Genomic DNA, 27,071 nt, shown 5'->3' on the forward strand with positions numbered 1-27,071 from the left:
GAAAGAAGGAAAGAAGGAAAGAAGGAAAGAAGGAAAGAAGGAAAGAAGGAAAGAAAGATTCCCTGCTGAGTGCAGAGCCTGACTGGGGGCTGAATCCCACAACCCTGAGATCATGACCTGATCCGAAATCAAGAGTCGGACACCTAGCCAACTGAGCCACCCAGGTGCCCTCTGAATAGACTTTTAGATATAATACCATCGATTACTTCCATGAAGGGAAATGGGGTGCGGGGGGAGGAGGGGAAGGGCTTAACTGCGTGAACATATCATCTACTGAAAGATAAACCAAAGGCTCAAAACCACTCTGTTCCAACTCAGTAGTAAATATTTGTTTTAGCTTAGGTTGGACTGGGGAATTATTTACATATTAATAAAGTATGTGAATGACATAATTTCCATTGTTTTCCACAAGTAACTAATCACTGCAGAATATTGGTAAATCAAATCCACTTTGTAATATGGTCTATCTCTTTATGCTTTATCTAGGCTTTGATCCTGAACAACAATAAGCTCACAAAGATTCACCCAAAAGCTTTCCTAACCACAAAGAAGTTGAGAAGGCTCTATCTGTCCCACAATCAACTAACTGAAATACCATTTAACCTTCCCAAGTCACTAGCAGAACTCAGAATTCATGATAACAAAGTTAAGAAAATACAAAAGGAGACATTCAAAGGAATGAATACTTTACATGTTCTAGGTAAGTTTACACAAACGGATGATACATTTTGGAATTATATGCAATATGCAAAGATAGAGGTCTTCATCATCACCAGCAATGTTTAAAACTGGTAATTTCCAAAATTAACTTTTTTAATCCAATAATCTCTATCTATCTAAGCCATTTATAATTCAAAGTATCAAACAAAATTTATAGCCCTTAAAGAAATACGCCGTTTCTAACACACTCTCAAGAATCCCCTTTGAAACATCTACTGTGGTTTCAGTTTTCTGATTGCACCCTAATCGGTAAAATCTGTTATGCATATTTAATTTAAAGGTAGTATTTTTTTAAAAAATAATAAGGTTATGCTTACACCAAAAAAGGTAGTATTTTTAATGTGTTGTATAAACTACTCAAATATAATGTACACAATTAATTCAGAGATTATTTGAAATGTACATCTAATTTACATTATCTGCTTTAAGATTGCTGAGCTAGAGAAATTTCTGTTGTACATTATAAACTCCACCCTATTTTACTTTTAACACCCATCGTATAACCATGCCGTCTCCCTCTCCAATATTCATTCAAAATTCATGATCAATATTCTTTTTTTTTTTTTAAAGATTATTTATTTATTTATTTATTTATTTGACAGAGAGAGACATAGCGAGAGAAGGAACACAAGCAGCGGGAGTGGGAGAGGGAGAAGCAGGCTTCCGGCTGAGCAGGGAGCCCCATGTGGGGCTCGATCCCAGGCCCCTGGGATCATGACCTGAGCCGAAGGCAGACGCTCAACGACTGAGCCACCTAGGCGCCCCTCATGATCAATATTCTCATTAACTTCCTCACTCACTTAGGTCAGCCAAATGCCTGGCACTTACCAAACAGCCTCACTTACTGGCATCTCCCCAAAATTATATTTCTGTTAATCAAATAACAATTCCTAATTGATTTATAATTTTAAAAGCTTAGGTGACAAATAAATGTATACTGGAAAACACAAATGTTTTAAATTATATGAAGAATTATCTTTTTTCTATTTTTTTTTTTAAAGATTTTATTTATTTATTTGACAGAGAGAGAGAGACAGCGAAGAGGGAACACAAGCAGGGGGAGTGGGAGAGGGAGAAGCAGGCTTCCCGCGGAGCAGGGAGCCCGATGCGGGGCTCGATCCCAGGACCTGGGATCATGACCTGAGCCGAAGGCAGACGCTTAACGACTGAGCCACCCAGGCGCCCCAGAATTATCTTTTTTCTAATGTAATATTAACACAACAAAATATGCTCATGGTCAGAACAGAGTGATAACAAGTCATTGACTTAAGCAATTCAAAGCAAAAATCTACTATATATGTTTTCTATAATAAATCTATTCTAGTATTAATCTACTGTAATATAAGCATATTGTTACTTCAGCCTATGTAATACGAAGCAGTCTTTTTCTGAGAGCAACAGAAAGGGGAACAGATAGACACAGAAATAAACACAGCAAGTGAAAAAGATGCAGGAGAAAGCTCGTATTTCTCAGAATGTTCTTGGGATGTCTGTGCCCGCACTGAGTCTCCTTCATACACACGGATGCATGCTAAATTATGTCATTTGCCCCCACAGAAATGAGTGCAAACCCTCTCGATAATAATGGGATTGAACCAGGGGCATTTGAAGGAGTGACAGTGTTCCATATCAGAATTGCAGAAGCAAAACTGACCTCAGTTCCTAAAGGTTTGTATTTATTTACGATAAAGTACTTAAAAAAAATTGTCACCTTTAAATGACCATGTAATGTATTGTTGTAAGCTGTATACACTGTCGAACCCAAGGCGGTCATAACCCTTTTTATCAGTAGGTCTGGTCAGGGTAGTGTGAAATTTGTTGTTTTCTCACACACACAAAGAGCCATACATAGTGCTTTTTCTTTTTCCTAGTACGAAACCAGAATCTTTTTGTTTCCCCAGTGAGAACAAACATTAAGAAGTAATGAACTTTTTATTCCTTCTTCCTAACATTTACTCATATATACCTGTCATTCCGTCAAGAACCTGCTAGAGGTGGACATTCTCTAGAGAGGAAGGTTGGGGAAGACGCACGGGGCCAGACTGGGGCAGATGCAGGCTCTGGCAGGGGTGGGCATGCACCCTGTACCCCATTCTTCACTCGGGTGCTGTGGAAATTCATGAGCCAGTGCACAGAAAGGTCTGAGGATGGTGTCAGGTACCCAGTGAATGGATGGAGACTTGTTCTTTGTGATGGGACCTGAACCTGGTGCCTCACAGTTAAGTGCCTCTTAAGTTTGCTACTGGACCAGTTTTCTAACCGTCTACTGCAAGCTCCCGCTGTGGCAATGAGCTAGATCGGCTCGCCTTTCTTGGGAACCCTGCTCAGAGTCCGTTCCTCGTCTCTGACAGGGGTGCTCTCTCTCAGCTATGATGATGACCTGAGTCAGAAATAACCCCTGTGATTAATCATACAGTTTCCTTTCAAACAGCTCTGTCCTTCAGTGTCCACAGGAAAAGCAGAGACTTCATTGAAACCTTTTTCTACTATTCACCTGATCCAGAAGATTAACAAAACAAACATCAACTCTTAAGTTAAAGGACACAGCAAAGTTGCTCTTAGGAATCAAGTGGTGATCTTTCACTTAGGAGAAAAATCATATAAAGTAAAAGTTGGAAAGACAATTTTGTTTTTATACAGGAAAAATCAATTTAATTCAGAACAACACAATTAAAAAGCCACCTTATTTAGCATTCAATAAGGTGGTTGTTTCCAACAAGAAACCTATTATGATTTACTTCTCATCTTTCAGACACCACCAACAAAAATACATGCCACCTAACAAGTCCCATACATGAAAAGCCTCTGACATGCTGACAGTGGATGAACGTGAGGGGCAGGCAGAGGGCACGAGGGGAGGGTCAGGGAAGAGAAAGGCCGGAGCTCACTGCCCCGGGGCAGTGCTCACCAGCAGCACATCCCAAGACCAATTAATTCTCTTCAAGTTTCAGTGCATCTTAAAAATGAAGGCTTCACTTCTCATGATGTTTTCGAGATTTTTCCAAAGGCTTAGGAACATATAACATCTTTAGAAATTTGTTTATTATTTATTTATTTAAGGATTTTATTTATTTGCGAGAGAGAGCAAGAGAGAGCGCATAAGCAGGAGTGAGGGGCAGAGGCAGAAGGACAAGCAGGCTCCCCACTGAGCAGGGAGCCCAATGCTGGATTCCGGGGACCCTGGGATCATGACCTGAGCTGAAGGCAGATGCTTAACTGACTGAGCCACTCACGTGCCACTATCTTTAGAAATTTAAATTGGAATTAAATCTCTCAACTTATATAACTGCTCTTTCAAGATCCCTACGACATTCAAAAGCCAGTGGACTTTTTTGTTTTTATCATTTATTTGCTAAAATGTGAAGGCTGACTGCTGAAATCCAATCATCACTAACCCCTGCGGCAGGATGAAATTAGGCAGAGGCCCAAAGGGTCCTGACCAGACCTGACACGTTAACACAAGGAGGGGTGAAACGTGCCTTCCTCCTGGGTCATTTGGAAAACTCTGCTACAGAGCAGCACTGCATGGAGGGGAGAAGACACCTGTTTGAACATAGGGTAGGAATAGAAGGATCTGTGCAAAAGCAGGCACGTGTTTGTTGACAGTCACTGAGCTCCCACCCAAACTCCTACATGGCTCATCTACCCTGCAGGGGCTCTGCTTTTCTCCTGGGTCATCCACCTTCTCCACGCCCTAGCAAAGGGAACGGTCCCCTCAAGTTCTACAAACCCTCTTCCAAAAAGTTTCCCTGACCGCTCAACATGAACAGATTTCTCTCTTTGAGTTGCTACAACATATTCTAGAACAGGCTGGAACATCTATGATACTTTTTTAGTGATTGCTGTGTGTGTGATGGATTTGCTCAACTAGTACGTAACGTTTCTGAAGAGAGAACCTCCCCTCCGTTCTTTTTACATATTGGAGGATATAGTCATTCCATAGATATAATTCAGTTCAACTAATCAGAATTCAAAAAAATTAGAACCCTCTCAGTTTAGAATTGTTTTCCTGTCCTCTAGGCTTTTTTTTTAACTTCTAAAACCCAAAGTAGACTCTGGAATCAACATAAATTCAGCCAGCAAATGTACTGATATGTAGGGGCGCCTGGGTGGCTCAGTCGTTAGGCGTCTGCCTTCGGCTCAGGTCATGGTCCCAGGGTCCTGGGATCGAGCCCCACGTCGGGCTCCCTGCTCGGCGGGGAGCCTGCTTCTCCCTCTCCCGCTCCCCCTGCTTGTGTTCTCTCTGTCAAATAAATAAATAAAAATCTTAAAAAAAAAAAGAGTACTGATATTTATAAGGATGCTTCAATTACCTTCAACAGACTTAACCACTAATAAAGGAAGGAAATGTTTTCAGTAAGAGTTGGAAAAAAGAACACTTTTCCCAGCTAGCTAACTAGAACCTATGGTTGACAAATAATACTAATAAAATAAGGCGTGATTTAATTTTCTGGTTAATCTGGGAAGGGCTAGGGTCAGAACATGCAGGGGTGAGAAGAGAAAATGCCCACATTCATAGAGGACCTGGCGTGTGCCAGGTTACACTGTAGATGCTTCTCTTTATGCAGAAACTACGACTAACTGAAGAGAATAAATACTGCAATAGATTCAATATATCAAATAGGTAAAAACCCAGGTGGTTTTTATATAATACTAAATACTAAATATAAATACTAAATAAAAATACTAAAAAAAATTTCACTGGTCACCTCTGGGCATGGCACCAACTCATTACTTAAAAGAAGCAAGCATTTATGCTGCCTTTTCTGTAAAAACTGTGACTAAATAATTGATGAAGGAAAATTCTTTAGATACGAATCCTACTGATAAATGTATTAAGCATGACAACATCAGACAATTGCCATATTTACATTCTTAATGAAATAATAGATCCTGTAGCACTCATCAACAAACACTAAGACCATCAGGTGAAAGGCTGATCTACTGAATTTAATCATCTCTACATCGAAGCATAGCTTATATGAAATGACTAAGACAAATGATATGTAGAAGCCTCAGTCTAATCCACAAATGTGTATCTCAAACAAATCAATATCTGAAAGAAATCAATGCAAGACAGGGAAAAAAGAGGAAGTATATATTTAATAGTAGAAAAAAATTAAGAGATGGGAGAACCCAATGCATTCTGTAAACTTCTATCTGGATCCCGACCTGAACAAATCAACTGTAAAACAATGTATCTGAGATCATTAGGGAAAGGAATATTCCGTGATCGTGAAGAATCGCTGCGACTTCCGATAGCTGTGACCCTGACAGGATGGTTATGTGGAAACAAGAGGACCTAATGAGTTAAGGACATCTGGTGAGGCCTTTACAGGTGAAGTGACATTATGTATGGAATTTGATTTTAAATACTCCAGCAAAAAAACAAGTGAATGAAGAAAAATCAATGAACAAGCCAGTGATAGATAATTAATCTGGTGGATGAAAGACATGTGGAAAACTGGACACTGCAGTGGTGGCTCATGACACTAGCCTCTATTTCTATGTGAAATTTTCCATAATAAAAAGTCGAAAAGGGGCGCCTGGGTGGCTCAGTTGGTTAAGCGACTGCCTTCGGCTCAGGTCATGATCCTGGAGTCCCGGGATCGAGTCCCACGTCGGGCTCCCTGCTCAGCAGGGAGTCTGCTTCTCCCTCTGACCCTCCTCCCTCTCATGCTCTCTGTCTCTCATTCTCTCTAAAGTAAATAAATAAAATCTTTAAACAAAACAAAACAAAAAAAAGTTGGAAAAAAAAAAGCAGATCCCTAAAGGACTAAGTCTACAGTGTGAAACTTAACAAGTACATGAATAATTAGTTGGGCTTAGTTTTTTACTCCATCTAACATGCCTATTTCTTTTCTTACTCCAGATCTACCATCAACTTTACTGGAGCTTCATTTAGACTATAATAAAATTTCAACAGTGGAACTCGAGGATTTTAAACGATACAAAGACCTGCAAAGGTAAAAACCCCCTAAACCCCAACTCAGAAGTGGTAGGGATATGATGGAGACACTAATGAGACCCCTGGGGGAAGTGGAAGGACCTAATCAAGTCTGTCACTGTCGTGAAGATAAAATAAACAGGGACAGCTATTCCTTACTCTTTCTTGGGGGTAACAGAGGGACACCAAGTGAAATGAGAAGAACTTTTCAGATGCCCCCTGGTTGGTGTAGGTTAGCTACAGAGTTTTGCTGACAGTGGAGGAGACAGCTGTCACACCCTGAAATAGGTTATGACGTGCAACCAGGAAGAACCTTTCTCTGAACACAGACGCAAATAGGTCAGGCTTCTGTTTCCCACTCAGCTGTGTTTTCAGCTATCACAACGTCTGCCTAAGAGCTGATGCATTTTATGCCATTTTTAGGCTGGGCCTAGGAAACAACAGAATCACAGACATCGAAAATGGAAGTCTTGCTAACATACCACGAGTAAGAGAAATACATTTGGAAAACAACAAACTAAAAAAAATCCCTCCAGGATTACAGGAGTTGAAATACCTCCAGGTAAAACATTCTTCCACTTGTGTTTTGTAGAGACTAGTACTTTCCTTTGCTTCTGTGAGATGTAGGAGTAGCTGAAGCAAAGACCATGCAAGCAGCAAGGGTAACGCACATGTAACGAGTCTGCAGGTTGCCTGGGGTGTTCTTAAGATCCTCTTCTAAGCAGATGTTAGCTAAAATGCTCAGGTATCCCTTTCCATCCTCCAGTTTCTCCTAGTGCTGAAGCCCTTGTGGCAAAGTTACTGACCCGGCTAATTTCAGGTTTCTCGGGTGGCAAGGGCTATGTAAAGGCAGGACAGGTCAGGAGGAATCCAAGGAGGATCATATATCCTTCTTTCTGGAAACGTTTCACGAAGAGCATGTGCACAAGGCTCCAGGTTTTTTCATTATCAGTGCAGTGCTAGATTAGAAGTAGGTATGATTTTTTAAAATTGATGTCAGAATACATAATCAGAAGTCAGTATTTGGGGCACCAAGGATTCCTCTTTCTTCTTCTTCATTGTTAGAAACCTTTTTGTTTGAATTTGGCAGCTCTTGACCAGGTGGGAAGGGCCCCAGAATCCTTGGAGCATCTGATAGAGTTTTAGATCCTCCCAAGAACAAAAAATGAAGACCATACTTTGTACATAATTTTAGGAGTTTCACAGATCTCCCTGATTTTCACCTATGTTCCTCAAATTAAGAATTCCTACTGAATCCCATTTCACCTTAGTCCACTTTTCTCATGTGCTTTTCTTGATTTACAACATCCTCATCTTCCAAGAAGCAAAAACACACTGAGAACGAAACTGGGCCTTGAGTCACTTGCTGCTTCTTGATTTCTTCCCGATTTACCTATAAACAGGTTTTGTCCCCTACACCCCTTTGAGATAAAAGCCATCAAAATGGATGTGGTACAGACAGATGTTCATCTCAAGGCTATGAGTTTTACTTTTTTTCAAGTGTTGCATCTAAATGTCTAACCAGTGAGCACAACCTGAGTCTTTCCTTTCTCAAGCCATTCCCAATTTGCATTCTTTATTCACAAGTAAAGAATTTATTCTGATTCCAACTTCTGGCTGCTTTTAAATCTACCCATACTCTTACTAGCATTCTTTTTTTTAATGAATAGAATTAGAACACACAAAAAATAGAATTATAAAGGAGAACACAAGTCATAAGGGTACAATTCAGCAAATGTCCACAAAGCAAGCACACCGACATCCAGCAGTGTTTCCCAGTGAGGTCAATGCTGGGGAAAACTACACCTTGCACTGAACATGAACTGCCGGGAAACATGCATGAACCATACAAAGCACCTGTCACAAAATCCCCAAGACTGATAGAGGGAACAGGAGCCTCCCACACCAAACTTCAAAGGTTTTAGCAATGACTGGAGTTCTCATGACTGACTCAGAACAATCTCACCAAAATGTAAAGGTACAACCTAGAGGTAATGACAGCCAGAACTGATACCTTAGCCTTACCTGCCAAAATGCTGTCAGTAGACTGCTCTTACTTCTCAGAAATCTCAATTGCCAAAAAGACCAAAGAAGAATTTAAAGGGCTGATAAAGGGAATGGAGGGAAGTCCCTATACTGTCCATTGTTCCTGAGTAATAATAATATAAAAGACATATACACAGTTTATAAAACTGTATTTTGTCCGTTGGTGCAAAAAAAAATATTTGATTATCGACCCTATATTACACATATGTATTCAAGCTTTTAACAGACATATTTTTCTATAAAGCAACTTACAAAAAAGCAGTTCTACACTTCTTTGCCTTGATCACAGAAAATGCTAGCTAACAATTCATATTCACAAGCCTAATCTTGGGAGCATTCAATTTCATTCTTCTCATTTCTAGTACTTTTAAAACACAGTATTATCAACATGCAATGTAGTACACACACACACACACACACACACCTGCTACGCAGGTAGCAGAAGGGCGGGGGGGGGGGGCGTGTGCTGACCCGCAGTGTGCTCTGGGCCCCCGCTGCACTGCACACACAGGACACTCTGTGTGTCACACAAGATCCCGAGAGGATATAATAAGTATTTAAGAGGCATAAACATACAAGTACATATATATTTTTTAAATGAAATACATTCAAACCAGTGTGAAATAAATGGACAAATAAACCCATGAACAAATGTGGACTATAGAAAGAACATCTTCATTTTACATCGATTGTGTACTTTCTTTCTCCTACTGCCACAGATAATCTTCCTTCACTCTAATTCAATCACGAAAGTGGGAGTGAATGACTTCTGCCCAACAGTACCGAAGATGAAGAAATCTTTATACAGTGCGATAAGTTTATCCAACAACCCGGTGAGGTACTGGGAAATGCAGCCTGCAGCTTTCCGCTGTGTTGTGAGCAGAATGAGCGTTCAGCTCGGGAACTTAAGAAAGTAGTTATTAGTATTATCCATTTAATATAAAATTTAAAAATTGTTACATTTGGAATACTTGAACTCTACTAAAAATGGTGGTATTATGCAAACAAGCAAAAGCTATTCCTAAGTGGTAAGTCCACCGACTTACTTTATGACAAAAAATTTCAACAGAATTTTGCAAAACTATTGCTACATCAGGATTAAGAGAAACATGCATCTACTGCAGTTTCCTTTTGTAAACAAATGGATTTTACATAAATCTTATGCTTGAACATTCTTTTCTCAGTAACAAAAAAAAAACCACATTCAGTATTTAACACTTTGTTATCAAGTACATTTTAAAAAGAACTGTACTGTAATTGGAATGCTTGACTTAGCAAAATTTGTGCTCTTTCATTTGCTGTTAGCAAACCAAAATTGACAAGAATGGTTACATGAAGAGAACATTATACTATTTTTATTCTTTAATAACTCGGGTAGTACTGTAATGTTTCTGTTAATGTTGAAGAATGATTTCATATAATCGTATTCAAATTCTCATATCTTAGAGCTTTACTGTCTTTATGTTTAACTCCTTATAATAAGGCCTTCCGTGTTTATTATCAATTTGACAGATGCTATTCATAACATCTGGTTTCAGACTATAGCACATGCTTTCTTAATTTAATTATTACCTGATTATAAAACCTCTATAAAAATATATAGTGACTGTTTATATAAAATCTGTAATTCACGTTCTTTATTATCTCAGTTATTGTAAGCTTTCAGTAGTACATCAATTGTTAGGTCATAGGACAACGTCATCTCAAAGCTAAGGCGTACTTTCAAGATGTCCCTTGTGAGACCCTGGCCGGAAGAGCCTGGAGACTATCCATTCTACACAAACTGTTTACTCAAATATGACAAACTAAACAACTCTGAAATACAGCTAGTATAACTGAAGAGGCAGAGTCCTAAACAAAACACACAGAAACAAAAGGTCTGTACAAAAACTAAGCATACCCTACGTATTTTTTATTTACATTCAACATAGGCAAAGCTAGAAAATTAAAAAAAAAAAAAACATTAAAATATTGGCTTGAAATAAAATACTTGTGCTTTGGTTTAATTTTTCTTCTCCCACCCAGGAACATAAACTATTTTTCAGTAAACTTTAACTTATATATAACACTTTTAGCACAGTATTAATGCTTTCTCGTAGGAACATTACTGAAATACTCCCAAATATGCTTGTGCTATGAAACATTATCACCTTTATCTTAAACTACCACAAAAACTAGATTTTAAATAATTTTGAGGGTAGTCAAAAAATACTCCATATATGTAAGGTGGGGTGGAGGGTTTGAACATCCAGGTCAGCAATGGGTAAAACGGTCTTGTTCTTCCTAGTCACGGCCCCCAACTATGGCACTTCTGGCACCCTGGGCTGGATTGTTCTGGGGTTGGGGTGGGGACGAGCTGTTCTTTCCTTTGCAGAAGGTCTCTGCCCTCAAAACGACAGGAGCACCTGCACCCCCCCTCCCACAGTGCAACACCCAACAATGTCTGCAGACACTGCCAATGTGGGGGGTACAAGTGGGGAGGGTGGAGTCTCATGGCAGCCAGTTGAGAACAATGCTTTACAGGAAGTTTACTTAATTTCTAAAATCTGACCCAAGTTTGGAAACTTGGAGCAAAACAGCTACTTTTGTTTTGTAAAACTATAGGGACAAGATCAAAGTGTGATTAATATAAAGAAGGTGGATTGCCTGAGTGGCTCAGTTGGTTGAGCGTCCCAACTCCTGATCTCAGCTCAGGTTTAGATCTCAGGGTTGTGAATTCAAGCCCTGCACTGGGCCCCGTGCTGGGTGTGGAGCCTAATTTAAAAAACAAAACAAATAAAGAATAAAAGTTAACCACCAGGAGTGATGACAGAATGAGCCCAGGGATGCAGAGCTTTGAGTTAGAAGGACAAAACCAGAAATCCAGTTCCATTGATAGTCCTGGGAAGTCACAATCTCTTTGAGTATGTCTCCTCATCTACAAAGGGTAGTGGTGACAAAGCTCATCAGCCATGAGGATTGAATGACAAAATGTATGTGAGTTTTCACAGAATGAGAACAAATAATACTAAAATTTGTATGGTACCACAGAAGACTCTGAATAGCCAAAGCAATCTTGAGAAAGAACAAAGCTATACTAATCCAACAGTATGGTACTGGCACAAAAATAGGCTCATAGATCCATGGAACAAAATACGAGCCCAGAAATAAAGCCATTCTTGTATGATCAATTACCATACAACAAAGGAGACACGAATATGCAATGGGGAAAATACAATCTCTTCAATAAACGGTGCTGGGAAAACAGGACAGCTACATGCAAAAGAATGAAACTGGGCCACTTTCTTACAGCACACACAAAAATAAAGTAAAAATGGATTAAAAACCTAAATGTGAGACCAGAAACCATAAAATTCCTGAAAGAAAATATAGGCAGTAATATCTTGAATATCGGCCATAGCAACATATTTATAGATTTGTCTCCTGAGGCAAGGGAAACAAAAGCAAAAATAAACAAACTATTGGGCCTACATCAAAATAAAAAACTCTGCACACCGAAGGAAGTCATCAAAAAAAAAAAAAAAAAAAAAAAGGCAATCTACTGAATGGGAGGAGATATTTGCAAATGACATCTGATAAAGGGTTAGTATCCAAAATATATAAAGAACTAATACAACTCAACACCCAAAAAGTAAACCATCCTATTAAAAAATGGGCAGAGGACCTGAAGAGATATTTTTACATAAAGATGCCAACAGACACATGAAAATACGTTCAACATCACTCACCAGGGAAAAGCAAATCTAAATCATAATGAGATATCATCTCACACCTGTCTGACTGGCTAAAATCATGAAGATAAGAAATAATAAGTGTTGATGAGGATGTGGAGAAAAAGAAACCTTATTCTACTGTTGGTGGGAATGTAAATTCATGTGGCCAATGTGGAAACAGTATGGAGGCGCCTCAAATTAAAAGCCGGAGTACGATATGATCCAATAATTCCTCTACTGGGTATTTACCCAAAGAAAATGAAAACACTAATTTGTGAAGATACATGCACCCCTGTGTTTACTGCAGCATTATTATTTTTTTTTAAGATGTTATTTATTTATTTGAGAGAGAGAGAATGAGAAAGCGCACATGAGAGGGAGGAGGGTCAGAGGGAGAAACAGACTCACTGCCGAGCAGGGAGCCCGATGTGGGACTTGATCCCGGGACTCCAGGATCATGACCTGAGCCGAAGGCAGTCGCTTAACCAACTGAGCCACCCAGGCGCCCGACTGCAGCATTATTTACAATAGTCATGATATGGAAGCCACCCACGTGTCCAATAGATGAGAGGATAAAGAAGATGTGGTGTATATATACAATGGAGTATTATCCATAAAAAGAATAAAATTGTACAATTAGTGACAACATGAACAGACCTTGAGGGTATTACACTAAGTAAAATAAGTCAGAGAAAGACAAATACCATATGATTTCACTCATATGTGGAATTTATGAAACAAATGAACAGATAGATTTAAATACAAAGAATGAACTGGTGGTTGCCTGAGGGGAGGTGGATGGATCAATTGGTAATAGGTAAAGGGGATTAAGAGGTACAGAGTCCCAATTATAATACAAGTCAGTCATGGGGATGAAAAGTACAGCATAGGGGTGCCTGGGTGGCTCAGTTGGTTAAGCGACTGCCTTCGGCTCGGGTCGTGATCCTGGAGTCCCGGGATCGAGTCCCACATTGGGCTCCCTGCTCGGCGGGGAGCCTGCTTCTCCCTCTGACCCTCCCCCCTCTCATGTACTCTCTCTCATTCTCACTCTCTCAAATAAATAAATAAAATCTTTATAAAAAAATAATAAATAAATAAAGTTTCATTGGGTGCCTGGGTGGCTCAGTTGGTTAAGCGACTGCCTTCGGCTCAGGTCATGATCCTGGAGTCCCGGGATCGAGTCCCGCCTCGGGCTCCCTGCTCAGCGGGGGGTCTGCTTCTCCTTCTGACCCTCCCCCTCTCATGCTGTCTCTCATTCTCTCAAATAAATAAATAAAATCTTAAAAAAAAAGAGAAAAGTACAGCATGGGGAATATAGTCAATGATATTGCAATGCAGTTGCAGACAGATGGTGACTACGCTTACTGAGGTGAGCACTGAGTAATGTACAGACCTGTCAAATCACTACGTTGTACATCTGAAACTGAAAGAACACTGTGTGTCAACTATACTTCAATTAAAAAAAACAAAGTATGTGAAACTGCTTTGTAAACCGTAAAGGTTCATAAAATAAGAGTAACTATTATACTGGAAAATTACTGACTAATGAGACAAAATAAAGATTATGAAGCTGTTAACATGAAGAGAGTATATTACAATGATAATCACTTTAAAATTAAAATATTCTAAAGTTCCAATAGTTTCAGTAATTCATTTTGCTGTATCATAAAAATAAAATTGCAATATCCTCCACTTATAAGAACATTAAGTAAAAGTCAAATGTTCACTAAAATTGTAAGAATCCAGGTCTTAAAATTAATAGTTCAATTCATAAGGTTAACAAAGAGATCAGTCTATTATCTCAGTAGTAGAGCTTAAAGTAGCTAAGTTTATCTCTTTCTAAAAAGACAAAACAAAGTATTTTTAAATGCTGGAAATGATTCCTGAAATCACTGCAGTTAATTTCCTGTTGTTAATGTTGTTTTTCATCCCACAGCTGTTAACCATTTTTGGTTATAAGTTTACAAAACACAAATCACTAATAAAAATCATAAACAACCAAACCGAATTGAAAGCTTTCTGCCACAAACCCATTCTATGGTAAATATAAAATATTACTCACTTGAAATCCATTAAAGTTTGGAAATAAATCACTACACCTTACTGGGCTTATTAAGGACTTCAAGACAGAAAAAAAAATCTCAAAGACCATCCATCCATACTTTCTCCCAAATACTACAATAAAAATGATCACTGAATTCATGGAAAAAACATAATACTTTTTGAAAATCACTTGAAGTCACTAAAACTAAAGCTTATTTTTTATTTTTTAAAGATTTATTTATTTGAGAGAGAGAGAGTGAGAGTTCGAGTGGAAGAGGCAGAGAGAATCTCAAGCAGACTCTGTGCCAAGTGCAGAGCCCAATGCAGGTCTCGATCTCATGACCCTGCGATCTGGACCTGAGCTGAAACCAAGAGTCAGATGCTTAACCGACTGTGCCACCCAGGGGCCCCTAAAGTTTTTGTTGTTGTTTTTTGTTAATCAATTGTGTTCCTCTTTAAACTACTGCATTATTTTTCTTTCCTTCATAACTCCGTCTTTTTTTGAAAGACCTGCCTTCCTTCTGTCCTCATCACCTCTATGCTCACACAGTACTTAACCTATTGCACCTGACTTACCAATTCTCAATCCCAGGACCCTGGGATCATGACCTGAGCCGAAGGCAGACGCTTAATGACTGAGCCACCCAGCCTTTTCTTTTATTAGAAACTTTTTAACCTACGTTTCAAGACGGCCCATGATCTCCATTTGAAAATAATGATTTAAAAAATTTTAATTCCCGCAACTAACATACAATGTTCTATTAGTTTCAGGTGTCTAATATAGTGATTCAACAATTCTATATATTGTCAGTGCTCATCACAATAAGTGTACTCTTAACCCCTGTCACCTACTCAAATAATGATTTTTGAGCTTTTTATTTCATGCTTATGCCTTTTTATGCCCCATCCCCAGGATAACTGTTGTTTCTCACATACACTCCATACTTTCTGGCTTCTCTGTACTTGTGATGCCATCCTTTGCATCCACCAAAATCGAACGCGACCTCAAACGTCAGTGTCAAAAGTCCCTCGCTCAGCAACGCTTCCTGGATTCTACCAGAGCAGATGTGGCTTCTCCACCCCACCCAAACCTTCCCAGTACTTTGTGCCTCTCTTTTGCACTAATCACAGTCTAACTCAGCTCAGCTGGTTATTCCTTGGTCTCTTCCCACACTGTCCAGAGGGCTTTAGCCGTCCTGGGTGCAAGCGTTGCTTCCTTGTCTGTGTCCAGCCCTCACCAAAGGCTAGCACACTGCCTTGCTCAATACATGTTTCTGAATTAAATCACTGAAGGGAAAGGAAGAACTTCTATCCTTACCATAGGACATGATGATTATCCTGCACGTCTTCTTTCTTCCTGGTGGTTGACCCATCCCTCCAGCTCTGCTGCAGACGGTGTGCTCTACGATAGTCAGAGGGCAGTTCCCCTAGGGCACTCAGTGCTATGGTGGGGATTTAGGATAGTTCCTATGATCTGGGCAGCTTCGAAACAGACCCTCCTTCCCAATCAGCTCTGATGAGCGCTGAAGCAAGGTGTGCATTCCCAGCAGTGAACACGGAAATAAAGAGAACGGTTTTAAAATGAACCCTTCCATAGACAGAGGAAGAGCTTAAAGAGGGGCCAAAAAGGCAGAAAGGAGGGACAAATCAGGGCAAGGGGCAAAAGCAATGTGCCATTCCCAGTTTTCCACGCAGGGCACAATCAGTCATGTGAAGTCCTGATATTAAGACTTGCATTTTGATTCCTTTTGTTACGGAAAATACCACAGAAGCAAAAGCAGACAAAACAATATAATGAATTTCCATGTACTTCTCAGTTTCAAAACTTATCAACTCGGGCGCCTGGGTGGCTCAGTTGGTTAAGCGACTGCCTTCGGCTCAGGTCATGATCCTGGAGTCTCAGGATCGAGTCCCGCATCGGGCTTCCTGCTCAGCAGGGAGTCTGCTTCTCCTTCTGACCCTCCCCCCTTTCATGTGCTCTTTTTTTCTCATTCTCTCTCTCAAATAAATAAATAAAATCTTTAAAAAACAAAAAAAACTTATCAACTCATAGCCAACCCTATTCATTTATATTCCCATGTTATTTTAATAACAGCTTTATTGAGAAATTTAAAGAACACAGTTCATTGGTTTTTATCTTTTTTTTTTTTTTTAAGATTGATTTATTTATTTAGAGAGAGAAACCAAGTGAGTGCATGTGAGCCAGGGGAGAGGCAGAGGGAGAGAGAGAATCTCAAGCAGACTCCCTGCTGAGCGTGGAGCCCCATGCTGGGCTCGATCCCACAACCATGAGATCAGGACCTGAGCCCTGATCAAGAGTCGGACGCTTAACTGACTGAGCCACCCAGGCGCCCCAGTTTGGTGGTTTTTAGTGTATCAGGGTGAGCATCATCACCACAATCAATTTCAGAATACTTCATCACTCCAAAAAGAAACCCTTTACCCGCTGAAGGTAACGCCCCACCTTAGGTAACTGCAAATCCACATTCTGTCTCTATGAGTTTTCCTATTCTGGATGCTTGATATAGATGGAATCATTCAATATGCGGTGTTTTGTGTCTGGTTTCTTCCATTCAGCATGTTTCCAAGGTCCATCCATGCTGCAGCTGTGTCCAGACTACATTCCTGTATCACTGAGTAACATTCCACTCTCTGGACGGCCCACATTCACTGATCCACTCATCAGGTGGTGGACATACACACCGTTTCCATTCCTTGGCTATTATGAATAACACTGCTATAAATACTTGCGTATTACAAGGTTTCTGTAGACATTGGTCTTCACTTCTCTTGGGTACATACTTAGTTAGAAGTGTAATTGGCAGGTCAAATGGCAACTTTGTGATGAACTTTTTGGGCACTGTAGACTACTTTCCATAGTGGCTGCACCATTTTACATTCTCATCAGCACACAGGTTGCAATTTCTTCACACCCTCACCAATAACAGTTACTGTCTTTCCCTTGAGTTTTGTCGTAGTCCATCCTCTCGACTGCAGCCATGCTAGAGACTGATGTGGTAATTCACTGTGGTTTTGATTTGCATTTTCCTGCTGACTGGTGATGTCAAGCACCTCTTCTGGTGTTTAGTGACCATTTGTTATCTTCTTTGGAGAAATGTCTGTTCAGATCCTTGCCCCATTTTTAAATCGGTTGTTGCTATTATTCTCCTTATTATTACTGAGTTGTCTGGTTCTCCATCTATTCCAGACACAAGTCCTTTATCAGATATAGAACCTACAAAATTTTTCTCCCATTTTGTAGGTTGTTGTTCCACCTTCTTGAGTATCTTTTGGCACAGGAAAAAAAAATTTTAATTTTGGTTTTGATTAAATTTCTTTTGTTTCTTGTGCTTTTGGTGTCACAGCTTAGAAACTGTTGTCTAATCCAAGGTCATAAAAACTGACATCTATGTTTTCTCCTAATATTCAGGAGTCTTTGCTCTTACACTTAGGTCTGTGTTCCATTCTGAGTTAATTTTTGCATATGGCATGATGCGGATCAGGATGCAAACCATGCTCATTACCCCAGAGGCTCTTCCACACCCTCCCCAGTCCACACTCCCACTTCCCCCAGCAAACATCATTAACTCGCTCCTCCAATCAGAACTTTGCCACCAGCAGCACAGCCCTCTCCTTAATTTTTTTTTTTTTTATAGATTTTTCTTAGTAACTGTTAACCCTAATAACTGATTTACATAAGTTACAGCAGTTCTGCTTCCTGGGTCCATAAATACCCCTCTCACCCATATGTCTAATCATTTCAATACTTTGAAGAAACCAAAATATTCCTCTCACCTGAAGGTACTTGCAGCAATATTATATAATTCCACAGAAAACACGGAGGATGTCGGACTACTAAGTCTCAAAGGTGACTCCAAGAATTCTTAGATGGGATTAAAGGAAGGGGTTGGCTATGAAGTGGTAACCCCCAAATAAGAGAAAGACAAAGATAAGGTGGCATATAGAACAAAGGGAAGGACAGAACCTTGGATCAAGAAGCAGCCTCATCTAAATTTCTAGGATGAGTGAATTGCTTCCCCAGAGGGAATAGGTGACTTCACACCTGTGACTCATGACAAGCCTCTGGGGTTGGTTAGCAGCTGTGACCCTACAGCTATAGGGATTCTACTGACTCTGTCCATTCTGAGACCATTCTACTTCCCCACATATCTTAAAAAAGATACATATTTCTAAATATTTTCCCCCCAAAATGAGCCCATTAAATTTATTAGACAGATTACCTAATTTTCACCATGGGAGGGCAGTCTTATTCTAATATGCCACAGAAGTCTGAAAATAAAGACAAGAAAGCTAGACATATTTTATTATTTTTTTAAGATTTATTTATTTATTTATGAAAGAGAGAGAGAGAGAGAGAGAGAGGGACAGAGCACAAGTGGGGGGGGGGGGCTGGGGAACGGCAGACAGAGGGAGAAGCAGGCTCCCCGCCGAGCAAGGAGCCTGATGTGGGGCTGGATCCCAGGACCCTGAGATCATGACCTGAGCCAAGGGCAGATGCTTAACCGACTGACTCACCCAGACGTCCCAGCTAGACGTATTTTAAAATAATCTTAAACACTACTTTTGCATTTTAAAAAGGTAAACAATGACACTTATCTAGAAGCAGAAATTGTCATACATGATCTGACTAATAAAAAATATACTTAGGAAAACAAAGGAATGGCATATTTGAAAAATGGGACAAGCAGCATTATGCTTTGTATACTTATAAAATAAGTATCCTCACTAGACTATAAAACCTTACAAGAAAAAAAATAACAGCCTCTAGCACTTACCTAGTCCATACTATATGGCAACAACAAAGTAAGCATTTAACAAAAAATTTTTTTTAAGATTTTGTTTATTTGACAGAGAGAGCGAGAGAGCACAAGCAGGGGGAGCAGTAGGAGAGAAAGAAGCAGGCTCCCCGCCAAGCAGGGAGCCTGATCTGGGGCTCGATCCCAGGACCCTGGGACCATGACCTGAGCCAAAGGCAGATGCTTAACCCTCTGAGCCACCCAGGTGCCCCCAAAGTAAGCATTTTAAATGCAATGTTCCAATACCAAGCACTCAATCATGTTAACTTATGATGGTACACATGCACACACCAATCCCCAAAATCATAGAAAAATGCAAAGGGCTTGAAACAATGAAAATGATTTGGGGAAAGAACAAAGTTGGAGGATGTATACTACCTAATGGCACAATGTAACGTAAAGCTGCTGTTAACCAGGAAGGCAACAATGGAACTTTGAGAATCTAGAAACTGAGAATTTAGGATTGAGAATCTAGAAACAGACCTATACATTCATGGTTAATTGATTTTTGACAAAAGAACCCAGGTAACTCAATGGGGAAATAATCATCTTCTCAACACATTGTCCTGAGAGAGTTGAATATTCACATGCAGAAAACTGAACTCAGACCTTAACCTCGCAATGCACACAAAAACTAACTCAATATAGATCATGGACCTAAATGTAAGAGATGAAACGACAAACTTCTATGAGAACATAAAAATCTTTAACTGCTTACTCAGCCAATTAATTCTTCAACTTGACACCAAAAGCCATAAAACCACCATAAAAGAAAAAGATAATTTGGGCTTTTCAAAATTAATGTGTGTCGAAAGACACTATTAAGAAAATGAAAACTTGGGGGCGCCTGGGTGGCTCAGTCGTTAAGCATCTGCCTTCGGCTGAGGTCATAATCCCAGGGTCCTGGGATGGAGCCCCGCATTGGGCTCCCTGCTCAGCTGGAAGCCCGCTTCTCCCTCTCGTACTCCCCCTGCTTGTGTTCCCTCTCTCCCTGTGTCTCTCTCTGTCAAATAAATAAATAAAATATAAAAAAAAAAAAAAAGAAAAGAAAGAAAATGAAAACGTGGGGCGCCTGGGTGGCTCAGTCGTTAAGTGTCTGCCTTCGGCTCAGGTCACGATCCCGGGATCCTGGGATCGAGGCCCAGCATCGGGCTCCCTGCTCAGCGGGAAGCCTGCTTCTCCCTCTCCCACTCCCCCTGCTCGTGTTCCTGCTCTTGCTGTCTCTCTGTCAAATAAATAAATAAAATCTTAAAAAAAAAAAAGAAAGAAAGAAAATGAAAAACTTGTGTGGCGCCTGGGTGGCTCAATTGGTTGAGCGTCTGCCTTTGGCTCAGGTCATGATCAGCGGGGAGTCTGCTTCCCCTTCTACTCGTGCGCATGTTCTCTCTCTCTCTCTCTCTCTCTCAAATAAATAAATAAATAAATAAATAAATAAAATCTTTGAAAAAATGTTTAAAAAAAAGAAAATGAAAACTTGTGTCATGGACAGGAAGAAAAAAGATTGTAAGCCATATATTTGATAAAAGGATTTGTATTCAGAATGTATAAAGAACCCTTACACTCATAATAAGACAAACCACCTAATTAAAAACAGGAAAGGGGCGCCGGGCTGGCTCAGTTGGTGGAGTGTGTAACCCTTGATCTCGGGGCTGTAAGCCCCACATTCGATGTAGAGATAACTTAAAAATAAAACAAATAAATAAATAAATAAATAAAATAAAATCATAAAAAAAATAAAACAGCCAAAATTTGATATACAGGTTTAATTTAATTGTTATCAAAATTCCAGCAAGGCTTTTTGTAGATATAGACAAGATTATTGTAAAACTTATGTGGAAAGGCAGAGACGCCAGAATAGCCCAAACAATTCTGAAACAAAGGGAGGAATCATCCTTGCTGATTTCAAGGCAGCACCAAATGTTGAGGAGGGTGTAGAGAAAGTGGGTTTCTCATTCTTCATTGGGAATTTAAAATGGTATAGTCACTTTGAAAAGTAGCTCAGCAGACTGTTTCAAACTAAACATGTGCTTACCAGAAGACCTAGCAATTACACTCCTAGGCATTTACCCCAGAGAGATGTGGACACGTTCACATAAAAACCTGTGACTGTTTATAGCAACTTTATTAGGAATAGCCCCAACTGGGAGCAACCCAGATGGACTTCAGCAGATGCGTGGTTACACAGGCTGGGACCAGCCTTATTACTCAGTAATAAAAAGGAATGAATTATTGGTATACAACCTGATCAACAACCTGGATGGATCTCCAGAGAGTTATGCTGAGTGAAAAAAAGTCAATTCCAAAAGGTTACATATTCTAATATTCCAGTTATATAATATTCTTGAAATGACAGAATTATAGAAACAGATTAGCGGTTGCCAGGAGCTAGGGATGGGAGGGAGAAAAACAAAGAGATTCTGTGGCTATGAAAGGATAACATGTAGAATCCCTGCAAGGATGTAAATGTTCTCTCTTCACCTGTATCACCCTCAGTATCCTGGGTGTGATAATGTACCACAGTTTTGCAAGATGTTATCATTAGAGGAAACCAGGGCATAGCATACATGAGATCTCTTTGTACTATTTCTTACAAATGTGTCTATAATTATCTCAAAGTAACATTTTTAAAGAAAAAAAAATCAACCAAGAAGTATTGACTATAGTAGAATGCAAGGTATTGGATGAATCAACACCAGGGACCATGTTAAGGATGGTTTTATAAAATAACCAGATAGTTCACAGACAGCTTAAGGGGAAAGAATGGAATGTCCAGGGGCGCCTGGGTGGCTCAGTCGTTAAGCATCTGCCTTCGGCTCAGGTCATGATCCCAGGTCCTGGGATCGAGTCCCGCATCGGGCTCCCTGCTCCGCGGGAAGCCTGCTTCTCCCTCTCCCACTCCCCCTGCTTGTGTTCCCTCTCTCGCTGTGTCTCTCCCTGTCAAAAAAAATAAGTAAAATCTTAAAAAAAAAAAAAGAATGGAATGTCCAGAAATGATCTGTCAGTAGTGGGTGGCCTTTTACACTGGACAGGGGAAGGCGGCTGTTCAATGAATGCCACTGGGACATGGGCAGAGCTGCCTGCAAAACAGGAGGTAACACTGTACAAGAACTATAAATTCTAACAAATCAGAGATTTAAATGCAAATACTAAAAACAACAAAAAAACCATAGTGGTCCTAGAAGAAACTGTGGAAACCAATGGGAGAATTTTCTGACAACGCAGAAGTGTGGAAGATGGTTCTAACTCTGACATAAGAAGCCGGAGGGCCTTATGTAGAAATACAATAAGCTCGACCACATAAAGTCCTGTGGCAAAGCCTTATGAGCAAAGACAAATACAAATGACAAATTGGGAAATAACAGCTCCGAGTCATAGCTCAGAGGCCTAATTTCACTTATAAAGAAATCCTAAAACTCAATCAGAGAAGCCTACAACACAATAGAAAAAAAAGTAAAAGATACAGCTAGCTCCAGAAAAAGAAGCAAAGAGAGCTGTGAAATCTGATACTCAAACAGACTCACAGTAAGAGTCACTTAACCTCCTCGATCACCAGAGATAAAACCTTAATACACTACACCAAGGAGGATTTTACACAGGCCCCTGGCACTCTGTGGAGAGCAATTAATTACACACATGCATGCCCAGCCTGCAGATCACTCAAATATATTTACACACATGTACAATGACATATAAAAGGTTATTAACTGCATCAATGTTTGTATTAGGAAAAGATTAGAAACATGAAAATTTCACATAAGAATTCTTTTTAAAAATAATTTTTAAATATATGTATTTGCTAAATATACACGTAGGTGCATAAAGTATCTCTGGAAAGATTCACAAGAAAATGCTAACACTGTATTCTACCAAAGGTCTCAACAGCAGTGAATGTGTCCCCTGGAGTCAGACAATGTGGCAGCCCTTAGCAGTGGCCGCTGGGATGGGAACAAGGTGTTTGGGGACAGAAGCTGCAGGAAGAATTTTTGTGGTGTACCACTGTGACATAAGAAATATACATTTGATGTCTGCCCCCAGTTCCTGACAGAGAGCTCCGAAATCACTTGGAATTTCCTGGGTGATAGGAATATCTTTTGTTCTAAGGAGGTGACTCTGCGTGGGCTCCCTGATGGTTTGTGGATGAGGGCTGGTCATGAGAAAGACCTGCCATGATCAGAAGCTTTGAACTTTCAGCCCCGCCCCCCCATCCTCTGAGGAAGGAGAGGGGCTAGAAATTGGGTTAATCATCCATCACACCTACGTGAGGAAGCCTAAACAAAAATCCCTAAGGTACAGGGTTCAGAGAGATTCCAGGTTGGCAAGCACATGCATAAGCTGGGAGCAGAGCGTACCTGGGCTCAGGACCCCTCCAGACCTCATAGCATGTATCCCCTCATCTAGCTTTACACCCATATCCTTTACCATGTGCTTTATTAAATAATAAACCAATAAACATAAGCGTTTGAGTTCTGGTAGCCATTACAGAAAATTATCTAACCCGAAGACCTACTACTTGTGACTGGCATCCAAAGTGGGGGCAGTATTGTGGGACTGAGCCCTTAACCTGTGAGATGTGATGTTAACTCTGGGTAGACAGTGTCAGAACTGAGTTGAACTGTAAGACATTCAGCCGGTGTCTTCATGAAGGAATAGGAAGGAGCAGGGCAACTTGAGGCCAGAAAGCAGCCCAGAAACACAAATCAGCTGGTCCAGGAACAGGCAAGAGGTAGGCCTTCAGAGTTTCCCCAAAGGAGAAGGTCATGTCTGGAATTTATTTTTATTTTTTTGAATTAATTAAGTAAGTGCTACATTTATTCATTTATTTATTTATTAAGATCTATGCTCAACATGGGGCTTGAAATCACGATCCAGAGATCAAGGTCACATGCTTTACCAACTTTGCTAGGCAGGTGCCCCTATGTTTGGAATTTATATTTTTTAAGATTTATGTATTTATTTTAGGGAGAGAGAGGGTGGGCGGGAGGGGGCAGAGGGAGAAGGAGAGAGAGAGAGAGAATCCTCAGGCCAACGCCCCACTGAGTGCAGAGCCCCATGCAGTGCTCTATCCCAGGACCTGAGATCATGACCTGATCATGATCTGGAAACCAAGAGTTGAATGCCTAACCGACTGAGCCACGTAGGCGCCCCTGTTTGGAATTTATTTTAAAATATGAAGCAACACTAGAGGATTTTAAGCAGAGGCATGGTACAATTAGATTTATTTTAATACAGAAGATGAAAACTGGACTGGAGAAGGAGATGTGCAAACACAGGGAGAAGAGTCAAGACGCCACTGCAACATCTGAGGGAGACATGTCAGTTACCGACCAAGAGACACAGACACACCAAAAAGACACTCCTGCGCTAGATCACAAAGGACTCAGGAACAGATCCAATTTGAAAGTAAGGGACAGAAAGTGATTTAGATCAGTGGTTCTCAAGTTTTCACGGCACCTCGCAGACCTGTTAAAAATGTTAAGTTGTTGGGTTGGGCCTGCGCTCAGAGCTTCTGGTTCTGAAGGTCTAAGGTGCAGAGATGATGCCACCTGAATTTTAAATTAGCAATTCACACACTGATGGATCTCCTGCCACATTCTGGGATGCACTCATTTAAACAACTCCCAACCTTCTGGCTTACGTCAGACAGTGGGTGAAGTTGGGACGGGGACACCATTTACGGGAAAAGAGAACCATGTGGGAAATGGAAGCCGTGAGGGGCACAGGAACAAAGATGGACTCTGTTGGGCACATGCTATGTCTAGTGTTTGGGCTACCTCTGTAGGGCTGCCTGAATGATCTTTCTGATGGAAGCAGTTTATCAGCTAAATGTCAAGTGTACCTCCTAAACGTGATTTGATGTAGAATGCTTTGAGGCTTCCAAGCACGTCAGAAGCCTATGTTGACGGTGACGCTGGCCCTGGCTGCCTCTCTGAGGGTACCCTCCCCTTGCCCAGATCACCCAGCCCCAGCCATGCTGTCTTTTTCCTTTTGATACCATTGTGGCTTGCTCCCTCACTATATTCAGGTCTCTGCTAAACTATCTAAAATAGTAATTTCCTTTCTTAAAAATTTGTTAAATAGACTTAATCTTTTAGAGCAGGTTTTTTTTTTTTTTTAAAGATTTTATTTATTTATTTGAGACAGAGAGAATGAGAGAGAGAGAGCACATGAGAGGGGGGAGGGTCAGAGGGAGAAGCAGGCTCCCCGCCGAGCAGGGAGCCCAATGCAGGACTTGATCCAGGGACGCCAGGATCATGACCTGAGCCGAAAGCAGTCGCTTAACCAACTGAGCCACCCAGGCGCCCCTTTTAGAGCAGTTTTTAGGTTCACAGTAAAACTGAGAAGGTACATCGATTTCCCATTTCTTTCCTAGCAACTCTGGTGCTGCAAGGTACTCCAGGCTCATCCATGCCCCAGTGCTGGAATCAGCCACTTCTTCAAGGAGCCTGGTTTCTTTTATTGGAGAGGGTGTTAGAAGCCAAGAACTGGGGGCGCCTGGGTGGATCAGTCAGTTAAGCGTCCGACTCTTCATTTCGGCTCAGGTCATGATCTCGGGGTCGTGGGATTGAGTGAGCCCTGTGCTCAGCTCTGAGTCTGCTTGAGATTCTCTTTCCCTCTCCCTCTGCCCCTGCCCCCGGCTCGCACACACACACTCTCTCAAATAAATAGATAAGATCTTGGGCGCCTGGGTGGCTCAGTCGGTTAAGCGACTGCCTTCGGCTCAGGTCATGATCCTGGAGTCCCTGGATCGAGTCCGCATCGGGCTCCTTGCTCGGCGGGGAGTCTGCTTCTCCTTCTGACCCTCCCCCCTCTCATGTGCTCTCTCTCTCTCTCATTCTCTCTCTCTCAAATAAATAAATAAATAAAAATCCTTAAAAAAAATAAAAAAATACATAAGATCTTTAAAGAGCAGCAGCCAAGGGCTGGGTGCTGGGTGCTGGGTGCTGCTGGAGCGTCACGGCCTCGACGCCCTCCCAGCCGACTGGGCCGGGGACAGGTGTGGGTACGGCGGCCCATGCACACACACGTCTACAGACATTTCTCGATGGAGCCACCTGTGCATATGTCAAGCTGAACATGGGTTCATGCTGACGTCTCCAGCTCTGGCCCCTCGCCGCGGGCGTCCTTCCGGCCGCCTCCCTTGCTTGTCTGTAACCTCCCTCCAGCAGCGAGACACCTGGCTCCGCCACCCGCCACCCAGCCGTGTGACCGCTCTGTTGGAGCGCAGGCGCGCAGGAGGTCAGAACTGCTGACCTGTGTCCGTGCTCACTCATTTTGACCCCCTCTTCCTTGCTTCATTCTCCTCCACTGCATTCTGAACCACTTCATATGTTTATTTTCTGTTTTCCTGTTCCATGACAATAGAAACTTGTGTTGCTGAGTCCCCAGCACTTACAACTGCCTTGAACAAATCAGGTGCTAAAAAATATTAGCTGAATGAGTATAAAGAAAAAAATCCCTGATTACCACAATTAGGCAGATCTCAGTCTGGCCTTTCTCCACCGGCACTATTCAGCTATGAAGGTACTGTATCTACTTCAATCAAATTATCACCATAGAATATAATTTAGACTTTCCATCAATTCAATGGACTTCTCTCTTCGACTGCTGCAATTATACCCACCGAACTGAAACACTGAACTATCACAGTCACTTACAGCTTCTACTTTTCCTATACGGTCTGACGTGAACCAACGCTCCTCTTACTACCCCGCCTCCCAACCTAAACCTCCTGGACACAGTCCACCTCTTTCAAGTTTCCTAGACACGAGTGATTCTAGGTGCTCT

The 27,071-nt window shown here is 41.0% G+C and overlaps 2 protein-coding genes across 3 annotated transcripts in view; one reads left to right on the forward strand and one right to left on the reverse strand.

Annotated features, from left to right (window-relative positions):
• The window catches only part of ASPN (asporin), a 21,338-nt gene extending 10,749 nt beyond the window's left edge, over positions 1-10,589 (forward strand). For both annotated transcript variants that reach the window (XM_035029266.1, XM_035029265.1), the window contains exons 4-8: positions 487-700; positions 2,278-2,388; positions 6,593-6,686; positions 7,091-7,229; positions 9,433-10,589. In XM_035029266.1, coding sequence (XP_034885157.1) covers positions 487-700; positions 2,278-2,388; positions 6,593-6,686; positions 7,091-7,229; positions 9,433-9,630 — 756 coding nt within the window. In that variant the 3' untranslated portion in view covers positions 9,631-10,589. The remainder of the gene's footprint in view (positions 1-486; positions 701-2,277; positions 2,389-6,592; positions 6,687-7,090; positions 7,230-9,432) is intronic.
• Positions 1-27,071, reverse strand: part of CENPP (centromere protein P) — a 234,312-nt gene that overhangs the window by 98,267 nt on the left and 108,974 nt on the right. The window lies entirely within an intron of this gene.

Source organism: Mirounga leonina, unplaced genomic scaffold (genome assembly GCF_011800145.1).
Source record: "Mirounga leonina isolate KUSES-001 unplaced genomic scaffold, KU_Mleo_1.0 Mir_224, whole genome shotgun sequence".
In the NCBI taxonomy this organism is placed as follows: Eukaryota; Metazoa; Chordata; class Mammalia; order Carnivora; family Phocidae; genus Mirounga; species Mirounga leonina.